Genomic DNA, 10,956 nt, shown 5'->3' with positions numbered 1-10,956 from the left:
AGTTTTTGGGGTCGGTTCAAACTAGGCTTGGATCTTATTTCAACCTCTTAAAAAAAAGGAAACTTAATTTTATACTTTTATTTTGAAAGGATTTTATAGTTGTCAAGATGAGAAAACAAAAGCACACAGACAGGGAAAGTGGCTAGTCTTTGACTGTACTGTGTACTGGCAGGACCACATCAGCTCTCGTTCATTTATCATTTGTCATTCTTAAGTTTGGATTCATTTTTGCATTCATCAAAACTATGTTTGAGGTTGTTGAGGTTTTTTTGTTTGTTTCATTTTTTTGGCCAGCATCCTAGGAGCTCAGTACAGATTTGTTGAACAAATGAATGAATGTATAAAGGCTGACAGTGTGTCCAGCATAGGCACTGGAGACACATAGAGCGAAAGAGCATAGAGGCAGTGTAACAGGGGAAACTTCCACGAATGTTGCATATGGCTATTTGACTGACTACCGTACAGGATGATCTGGGATGTTCAGAAGGGTCTGTCAGGGTATAAAGGGAACTTCGAGCTATTTGGTGCCCCTGGAAGCAGGGTGAAGACTCGAGTCTGGATGCCTGTTACGTCATGTGAGAGAGCTCACGTTCATTCTGTCAGGAAGAGATTCCAAACAGAAATGAGATGGTCAAACCTGTATTTTAGAAGGATCCCTGGGGTGTTTTCGTGGTCAGTTGACAAACTGAACCACTTGGGATTTACAGTGTGAAGCTTAAGAGATAATGATGGCCACCACAATGGGGTTAGCAAGGAGAAGGATTTAAGAAATATTTGCAGTATATCTGGGCTAGAGATAAAGATTTGAAAAATCATTAGCTGCTCAGTGGTAGTTGATACCCTAAGAATAAATGAGTTCTGAGAAGGAGAGTTTTGAGGGTTGGGGGTGAGGAAGACTAATATTCAGGGGATAGGAAGAGGGAGAGCTGCCCACATATGATAATAAGTGGTCCCAGGGTATGTGGTTTCTCATAAGACAAGGGATAGATGTTAAAAAAAGAAAAAAATGTTGTATGTTGTGAGAGAGTGGAAGCAACAGATACACACTAATTTTTTGAGATTTCTACAAAGGGGTAGATATGGAATAAAGCTAAAGGAGAACCTGGAGACAAGTGATGCGAGAGATGTAGCAGTTCCCAGGCTGAATCCAAGTAAAAGCAAAAAGATGAGGACAGAAAGAAAGGACACAGGTCCACCCAGTGTCTTTATTCACATTCTCGGATCCCTGGAGCCAAAAGTAATTTTACATGTGAGTCTTCCAAGATACACCAGAGCATTCCCACTTGTCTAAATAATGTTTACATTCCCTACCATTTCAGAAACTCTTTTCAGTTTCTTACAAATTCTTACAAAGTGAGATTGATTTAATGAGAACCCAGTCAAGGAAAGAAATATCATCTGTAATACATATCATGGGCGTACAGTTAGTATTTGCCGATCAAATGTGGTAATATGGGCCATCTCTGAGTTCATCACCGAACTCAGGGATCTTTCCTAAAGCCATTATCCCATTCTGCCTCTATTACAATTAGTATTATATCTTACTTCCCAACACTAAATCCCAGACTCCCCAAGTGTAGGGGGCAGTCATCATCTATGTATCTCTTTGGCCCTCAAACACTCAGCAATATTTGGCAAAAAATAAATGTTAATGCGCATTATCTGAATAAGAGCCAAGATGCCAATCATTTTTGTCTTATTTTGAAAGGACTTATTTGTATATCTTGTTTGCATTTTCACTTTATTATTTCCAATGTAGCAGGAAAAAAATAAGTCACTGGCCCTAACACAACTCTCATATTCCACCTCAATATCTAAGCACCTTTAAATCTCCTAGTAATATACCGCTACTGTAAGTCTTCTTTTTACTTCATAGTTTCATCAATTTCTTAAAATCAGTTTTAATGAATTGAAGAAGCTACCCAGTTGATTATTTTCTGCTACCTTTCATGCGCTATTATGACAGAGTAGAGAATGGAAGGCATAATAAAAGAATCTGTCATGATAGAGCAAATGACTGTGTTTAATACTATTATCTTTTCTAGCATGTATTCAATTGTATTGTAATTATTTGTGTATGTCTTTATAAATCCTGAGCCTTGCAAAGGCCATGTGCCATGTATCATCTCTTCAACCCCTGTGGGGGGTACCTGGCTCATGATAAGCACTCACTGAAAATTTCCTAAATTAAGCACAGAGCTGAAACAAGTCATAGGCTTATCCTTTAGAGCTTCTAAGATTATATGTAGACTTTGGTTCAGTCAAACCCAAATAGGAGGAGTGGTGGGTTCTTGATATGAAATTTAAACCTTCAGACTGTCATGTGTCTTTTTAGATTCTCAACCTCTTGAGTGTCTTTAACCTTGTGGTATATAAATTATCCAGTGTTTTCCCTCTTTCTTTCCTGCAGGTTGGACTCAGATCTGTGATAGAGCAATTTCCTGGGAAGCTTGATTTTGTCCTAGTGGATGGGGGTTGTGTCCTAAGCCATGGCCACAGACAGTTGATGTGCTTGGCCAGATCTGTTCTCAGTAAGGCAAAAATCTTGCTGCTTGATGAACCTAGTGCTCATTTGGATCCAATGTGAGTTTCAGAATTCCAACTGTTTAATCTTTGAGGCCTGCTTCACACTGATACCAATTCCCATTAGGCTGTCATGTCTGCAAGTGGAGGACCCGCCTCTACTTATGAAATAACTACCCATGGAAAAGTCACTATTGGACATGAGCACAAGTGCTCATATCCTGGTATAAGAGCCCTGTGTTGTCTTCTGAGTGTAATTTTGGAATTTCATACAAACTCTTCCCCATGTCAACACATGATGAAATACTTAGTTCCATAGACATAATCTGATTATTATGATTTTCCTTTCCATGCCATTTATATGGTAAGATTTTTTTTATAGCACGAAAGAACCACTAGTGATTCCTCATGATAATAAAATGTACTTATTTGTGAAATTTTCTTCAAAATATCTGTTCTATTTGTTTATGGAAACTTAGGATCTACCCCATGGCTGGGAAGCTGATTGTGGCCAGCTCTCTATCAGCATTATGTTAATAAAAGTATTCAAAGAAAGATAACTAATTTAAAGAACTAAATTGATAAGACAGTGGGTATGTTATGAAGGATAAAGGCAGATTATTAACCTTCTGTGATGTTATATGTGGTGTTTTCTTTCTTTTCTAGAACATACCAAATCATTCGAAAAACCCTAAAACAAGCCTTTGCAGATTGCACAGTAATCCTCTCTGAACACAGGATAGAAGCCATGTTGGAATGTCAACGATTTTTGGTGAGTGTTCATAATTTGTTTAAGATCTCATTTTTCCTTTAATTCTTGATAACTATATCTCATGTGGGAGTTCCTGTGTATCACAACACAAGTGATTTGCACTTGTATTGGAATGTACAAGTTCTTCCTTCTAATATGTGTCATGCAGCCATCCAGCTTTACTCAAAATAGCTGCATACATTTCTCATGTTGATTTGAGCTATGAGGGGAGATTGGAATCCAGTAAATAGCAACATGTCACTAAGTTACATGAATAAATTGAAACATCTGTATATTGAGTCCTTTATTTGGGGATCAACTCATAATAAGATCTAAGTCCTGATGCTTTTAAGGACTAAATCTCCCTTGGATGGGGTCCAGGACAGGCCTGGATTGCCTTGCAATATGATGTGTGGTTTTAATGCAATAGTTGAAAGACTATTTCATTCTTCTCGTCATTATTTGGAGCTCAGGCAAGTGCCTCACCCAAACACCTTCTTATTGTGCTTTCAAAACTGTCACAGATTCTTTCAAGTCATGTTTACAAATTCCCTTGGGTTTAGTCACAAGGAAGTTCTGAGGATGATGTATCATGTCATTTCCATTAAGGCTTTTGAGGCTCTGGAGGTAAATACTTTTCTTACTGAAGGATTGTTATTACCATTATTATTACTAAACTTCAAGTGACAAATTAGGGGGCTGACCCATAACCTCTTGCCCTGCCATGGTCAGGTTTAGGAGATTGGGTAAAGCCCTTCTACCCTCTGGCCTTGTGTTTGCTCAACTTGAACTTGTGAGGGAGGCATTTTAAACATCCTGACCAATTTTTATTGTTAAGCTTCAAGTCCCCTGTTGAAGAGGCTCAACTCTTTGTTATGCTATGGACTTAACATTCATTTTTCATTTTTTAGTTTTTTTTTTTAACGTTTATTTATTTTTGAGAGAGAGAGAGAGAGAGCAAGCGGGAGAGGGTCAGAGAGAGAGATGGAGACACAGAATCTGAAGCAGGCTCCAGGCTCCAAGCTGTCAGCACACAGCCTGATGTGGGGCTGGAACTCACTAATGGTGAGAGCACGACCTGAGCTGAAGTCGGACACTTAACCGACTAAACCACCCAGGCACCCCAACATACATTTTAAGGTCATATATGAGGATCTATCAAAGGTCATCCTGGCTTAGCAAGCAATGTTAGTTCCTTTCAAGTTCTCTGAAGAATCACGTTGCTCAGGACTATACTAATTAAAAAACAGGGGCGCCTGAGTGGCTCAGTTGGTTAAGCATCCGACTTCGGCTCAGGTCATGATCTCACGGTTTGTGGGTTCGGGCCCCATGTCAGGCTCTGTGCTGACAGCTAGCTCAGAGCCTGTTTCAGATTCTGTGTCTCCCTCTCTCTCTGACCCTCCCCTTCTCATGCTGTCTCTCTTTCAGAAATAAATAAAACATTTAAAAAAATAAAATAACATAAAAATAAAAATAAAAAACAAAAATCTTCCAGCTGCTCAGTAGAAAATTATAGCTAATTTTCCAAAGGGAGACGTTCTATAAAGCAGGAGGACTCAGCAGTGAAAGGAGACATCTCTGACTGTTCAGACTGCCAGCCTGTGGACACTGTTTCCTTTGTGGTTTTTTCTTCCTCTAAGCCTCTGCCAGTTTCTGTCCTTGCTCTGGTCCACCCTGCCTTCTGTCCAAGATCTCACTAACACCACTTCCATAGGTCATAGAGGAGAACAAGGTGCGCCAGTATGATTCCATCCAGAGGCTGCTGAGTGAGAAGAGCCTCTTCCGCCAGGCCATCGGCCCCTCAGACCGGCTCAGGTTCTTCCCCACCCGGAACTCGAGCAGGCACAAGTCTCGATCCAAAATCGCTGCTCTGAAGGAGGAGACGGAAGAAGAAGTGCATGAAACAAGGCTCTAGAGAGCAGTGCAAATATTTGCATAGGATGTTCGCTTATGAAATTGGAGGAGAAAACAGTTTCTGCCTCAAAAAACTAGGATGAGTAATGTTTATCATTAAAAGGAAAAATTTTGATAAGAGGAGTTAAGGACGGTCAGATGGGTCTGGATAAGTGGCTTCCTGGCAGTGGGCAAATTGTGTGAAAGGTACTCCAAATCCTTGAAGATTTACCACGTGTGTTTGCAAGCCAGATTTTCCTGAAAACTTTTTCCCCTTGTTGGTAATTGGAAAGGTGGCTATCAACGTCAGCCTGCCTCATCGTTCAACTTACTGTTTAGTGAGACTTGCTAATTTGTATTATTGGAGAACTGTAATCACACTACTTAGAGATATGATTAAGTAATGGTAACTGGAAACTTTAGTGGCTTATATAAGTTTATATCCCTTTTCCTGTACTCTCTCCAAGATATTTGAAAACATTATATCGTCTGTTAAGTATTCAGACTGTCCTGTTTCCAAGAAAGTGTTAGAATATCCCAAGAGTCACACATCAGCTTGTCAAAATACATACCGTGTACATCTAGGTATCAGGAGAGAGAACTTCCCCATCTGGGAAAACTGTGAATACCACTGATCGCTCTACCAAAAGTCCAAATAATTCGATTTTAGTACATCCCTTATCTAGGAAGAGGGCTGTTACAGTCCCATGTATTAGGATAATTCCCTTGATACAGAAGTTGATACGACTTTTCCCTGCTTCCAGAAAGTAACAAGCTCATAAGACCTCTGAACAGAGGATGGCTGGAAAAAATGCTTTAAAGCAAATTGGTTCAGGAAAACCCTTCTCACCCCAGAAGCTCTGGGAGGAGAGGGTGTAGGCAGATAGGCTGTCGGCGCTGTGGGTAGATACACATGAAATCCGAAGATGTGGGTATATATAGGGTTATGTTGTATAGTTTCAGGCTAGCTACACACACTTCCTACTGTATTGACTGACTGGTGCAGATAATGGGAGATACATGAAAGAGTCAATCAATTCGTTTTATATGCTTCTGTTTTATAATTTTGTGATGCAAATAAAATTTTCTCTAGGAAATATTTATTTTGATAATATTTCAAACTCATATAAATGCCTGTATTTTAAAATGATTATATGAATTATATTTGTATTAAAAGAATTTTATATTTGAAATGTTGACTTTTTATGGCACTAGTTATTTTTTATGATACATTATGTTAAAACTGAAGGGGAAAAAAACTTGGGGGATATTGACTAGGGGCTCTGACTTATCTTGATGGTGTAGAGAGAGTCATTAGGGCTCACAGAGATTTGCACAACTGTATGATTCCCTCCCAGCACACACATTCCCTCTTAGATGCTGTTCTAAAGAAAATGGTACCAGAAAATCTGACCGCTCCTATCAAGAACACATGTCTTCCCAACTCCATACTAACTGTCAAGATTGCATTCTATTTATTACTGTAAGAAAATTTCATGTGCCAATAAAATCTGTATATTTGTGTGAAACTTCGCTGTTTTCAGATGTGTTCACAAATCATGTCTCACTGATCTCTTCAGTCTCTAAGCATCATGGAACACAACACATGAATCATTTCTTTAAATACAGATTCTTGAGGATCCCGTGTGAGTTAAGATACTCTAAAAAATTATTTCTTTTTTAAAACTGTGGTGAAATATACATAACCTAAACTTGATCTTCTTTAAGCGTATAATTCAGTGCCCTTAAATACATTCACATTGTTGTATAGTTATGTCACCATCTATCCACAGAACATGTTTCATCTTGCAAAACTGAAACTCTGTAGCCATTAAACAAAATCTTCCTATTCTTCCCTTGTCCTAGCGCCAGACAACCACCATTCCACCTTCTGTCTCTGTGAGTGTGACTACCCTAAGTACCTGGTATGAGTAGAATCATATGCTATTTGCTCTTTTGTGACTGGCTTATTTTACTTATCATAATGTCTTCAAGGCTCATCATATTGTAGCAGATGTCAGTTTTCTTACTTTCTAAAGATAAGTAATATTCCATTGTATTTATAAACCACATTTTGTTTATTCATTTATCAACTTAGTTTGCCTCAACCTTTTGACTATGTTGAATAATACTTTAATGAACATGTGTGTACAAATATCTTTTTGTGTCCCTGCTTTCATGAGTTAGGTACTTTTGAGGTTATTTTTGGTTTAAAGTTGAGGCTATTTAATATAGAAAAAGAGGTATATTCAACAAAGGTCCATTTATTTATTTGAAAGCTTTTTCAAATAGTGGTAGCTATCTGATAGCTCTTGATGAGCAAATCTCATCAAGGAAAATAGTATTTCAAGGATTTTTTTAATGTTTAGTTATTTTGAGAGAAAAAGAGAGAGTGGGGGAGTGGAGAGAGAGAGAGAGAGAGAGAAAGGAGAGAGAAAATCCCAAGCAGGCTTCGCACTGTTAGTGCAGAGTCTGAGATGAGATCATGACCTAAGCAGAAATAGTTAGATGCTTAAACTTTTTAGCTACCAGGTGCCCCCAAGGGAAATAATATTTCTTTTTTTTAAGAAATTTTTTTAATGTTTATTTACACTTTAGAGAGAGAGAGAGAGAGAACAAGTGGGGAGGGCCAGGGAGAGACAGAGACACAGAATCCAAAGCAGGCTCCAGGCTCCAAGCTGTCAGCACAGAGCCCAACATGGGGCTTTAACTCATGAACCATGAGATCATGACCTGAGCCAAAGTCAGACATTCAACCTACTGAGCCACCCAGGCACCCCTAGGAAATAGTATTTCTATATTAGAAGCTGAGTGGCTTTTCTTTGTTTAAATCTCAGGTTTCAGTTGATGAGGCTTCTCTGGTACTCCTTTCATCCTTGAAGAATTTCTTCATAAAAGATGCAGGTACCAGCATATGGTAGATAGGAAGTAGACCCCTACTAAGTCCTCCAACCTTGTCTGTTCTTATTTGGAGAGATTTGTTTGTTTTAATTTTTTTTAATGTTTTATTTATTTCTGAGAGAGAGAGAGAGAGAGATACAGTGTGAGCAGGGGAGGGTCAGAGAGAGAGGGAGACATAGAATCTGAAACAGGCTCCAGGCTCTGAGCTGGCTGTCAGCACAGAGCCCGATGCGGGGCTCGAACCCACAAACCGTGAGATCATGACCTGAGCTGAAGTTGGATGCTTAACCATCTGAGCCACCCAGGTGCCCCTCAAGAGGTTTGTTTTTCCATGTGACCCCAAGAAGACAGTCTCAGAGCATGCTCTATTCTAATCATTCTAGTTGCTCCTTTTTTTTAAATTAATAAACCTTATTTTGTAGGGAAGTTTTTAGTTTACAGCAAAATTGATCAGAACCCCCTGCACCCCCATGCATACAGCGTACCCCACTGTCAACATTCCACACGAGTGTGGTACATTTTTACAATCAGCGTATCACTATCACCCAAACTCCATGATTTACATTAAGTTTCACTCTTGGAGAACCCTCATTTATCTGTTCCTTCCCCCGACTCCCAGGTGACAACTGATCTTTTCACTGTTTCCATAGTTTTGCCTTTTCTAGAATGCCACATAGTTGTAATTATACATTAAGTAGCCTTTTCAGGTTGGCTACTTTTACTTAGTAATACACATTTAAATTTCCTCTTTAAGACATGGAAGCCATGTCTTTTCATGGCTTGATATCTCATTTTAGTGCAGAATAATATTCCATTATCTGGATGTACCAGTTCATTTATCTATTTACCTACTGAAGAACATCTTGGTTGCCTCCAAGTTTTGTCAATATGAATAAAGCTGCTGTGAACATCCTTGTACAGATTTTTGTGTGGACAGAAGTTTTCAACTCCTTTGGGTAAATGCTAGGGATCTTATGGTAAGAGTTATGTTTAGTTTTGTAAGAAATCATCAGATTGTCTTCCAAAGTTTCCACCAGCAATGTAGGAGAGTTCCTATTTCTCTGCAACCTCCCCAGCACTTTGGATTGTCAGTGTTTGGGAACGTGACCATTCTAGTATGGATGTGGAGTGGTATCTCATTTTTGCTTTAATTTGCTTTTCTCTGATGATATCTGCTGTTCAATGTCTTTTAGTATGCTAATTTTCCACTTGTATATCTTCTTTGGTGAATGTCTGTCCAGGTCTTCTGTGCATTTTTTAATTGGTTTGTTTTCTTATTGATGAGCTTGCAGAGTTCTTTGTATATTTTGGATAACCGTCTTTTTTCAGATGTGTCTTTTGCAAATATTTACTCCTAGTCTCTAGCTTGTCTTTTTATTTTCTTGACATTGTCTTTTGCAGAGCAGAGGTTTTCAATTTAAATGAAGTCCACCTTATCAGTTTTTCTTTCACAGATTGTACTTTTGGTGTTTTATCTAAAAAGTCATCTACATACCCAAGGTTCTCTAGGTTTTTTACTATGTTATCTTCAAGTTTTATGGATCTGCATTTTACATTTAGGTCTGTGATCCATTTTGAGATAATTTTAGTGAAGAGTGTAAGGTCTGTGTCTAGATTCATTTTTGACATGAAGATGTCCAGGTGTTCTTGCACCATTTATTGAAAAAAAAAAAAACCCTCTTTTCTCCATTGTATTGCCTTTCCTCATTGTCACGGGTAAGTTGATGATATTTATGTAGGTCTAGTTCTGGGCTCTCTATTCTGTTCCCATCAAATTATTTGTATATTCTTGGGGCGCCTGGGTGGCTTAGTCGGTTAAGCGTCCGACTTTCGCTTAGGTCATGATCTCGCGGTTCGTGGGTTCGAGCCCCGCGTCGGGCTCTGTGCTGACTGCCAGCTCGGAGCCTGGAGCCTGTTTCAGTCTGTGACTCCCTCTCTCTCTGACCCTCCCCTGCTCACGCTGTCTTTCTCTCTCTCTCCTAGAAATAAATAAAACATTAAAAAAATATATTTAAAAAAATTATTTGTATATTCTTTTGCCAATACTATACTGTTGATTACTGTTGCCTTATAGAATATCTTGAAGTTGAATAGTGCCAGTTCTTGGACTTTATTCTTCTCCTTTATTATTTAGTTGGGTATTCTGGGTCTTTATTTTCTCCATATAAACTCTAGAATCAGTTTGTTAATATCCACAAAATAACTTGCTGGGATATTTATTGGGATTATGTTAAAACTATAAATCAAGTTCAGAAGAAACACATCTTGACAATATGGAGTCTTCCTATCCATGAATATGGATCTCCTCACATTTAGTTCTTTTTAGATTTAGTTCATCAAATTTTCATCAAAGTTTATTATAGTTTCCTCATATATAGATCTTATGTATATTTTGGTAGATTTATAACTATTTCATTTTTGAAGGGGTGCTAATGTAACTGGCATTGTGTTTTTAATTCTAATCCCACTTGTTTATTGCTCAAAATGGGAAAGTGATTGATTTTTGGATATTAACCTTGTATCCTACATCCTTGCTATAATCACTTAAAAGTTTCAAGAAGGTTTTTTTTTCAATTCTTTAAAATCTTCTACATATGTGATCATGTCATCTGTGAACAAAGACAGTTTTATTTCTTCCTTTCCAATCTGTAAACCTTTTATTTCCTTTTCTTGTCTTGTTCCATAGCTAGGACTTCCAGTAGGATGCTGAAAGCAGTACAAAGGAGGAAATCTTTGACTTGTTCTTGATGGAAAGGCTAAGTTTTTCACATTTAAGTATGTTAGCTATAGAGTTTTTGTAGATGTTCTTTATCAAGTTGCGGATGTTCTCCTGTATTCCTACATTGCTGAGGGTTTTTGTCAGGAATTGGTGTTGGATTTTGTCAAAC

General features: G+C 38.3%; 1 protein-coding gene across 1 annotated transcript in view; it reads left to right on the top strand.

The window, feature by feature from the left end:
- CFTR (CF transmembrane conductance regulator) overlaps positions 1–6,228 on the top strand; it is a 164,685-nt gene extending 158,457 nt beyond the window's left edge. The window contains exons 25-27 of the mRNA XM_077756020.1: positions 2,411–2,583; positions 3,190–3,295; positions 4,989–6,228. Of these exons, the coding sequence (XP_077612146.1) occupies positions 2,411–2,583; positions 3,190–3,295; positions 4,989–5,189 (480 nt within the window). The 3' untranslated portion in view covers positions 5,190–6,228. The remainder of the gene's footprint in view (positions 1–2,410; positions 2,584–3,189; positions 3,296–4,988) is intronic.
- Positions 6,229–10,956: the final 4,728 nt, after the last annotated feature.

This window comes from Crocuta crocuta, unplaced genomic scaffold (assembly GCF_008692635.1).
Source record: "Crocuta crocuta isolate KB4526 unplaced genomic scaffold, BGI_CrCroc_1.0 scaffold452, whole genome shotgun sequence".
NCBI classification, from domain to species: domain Eukaryota; kingdom Metazoa; phylum Chordata; class Mammalia; order Carnivora; family Hyaenidae; genus Crocuta; species Crocuta crocuta.
The sequence above is the reverse complement of the archived record's forward strand: the minus strand, read 5'-3'. Positions and strand labels throughout refer to the sequence as shown.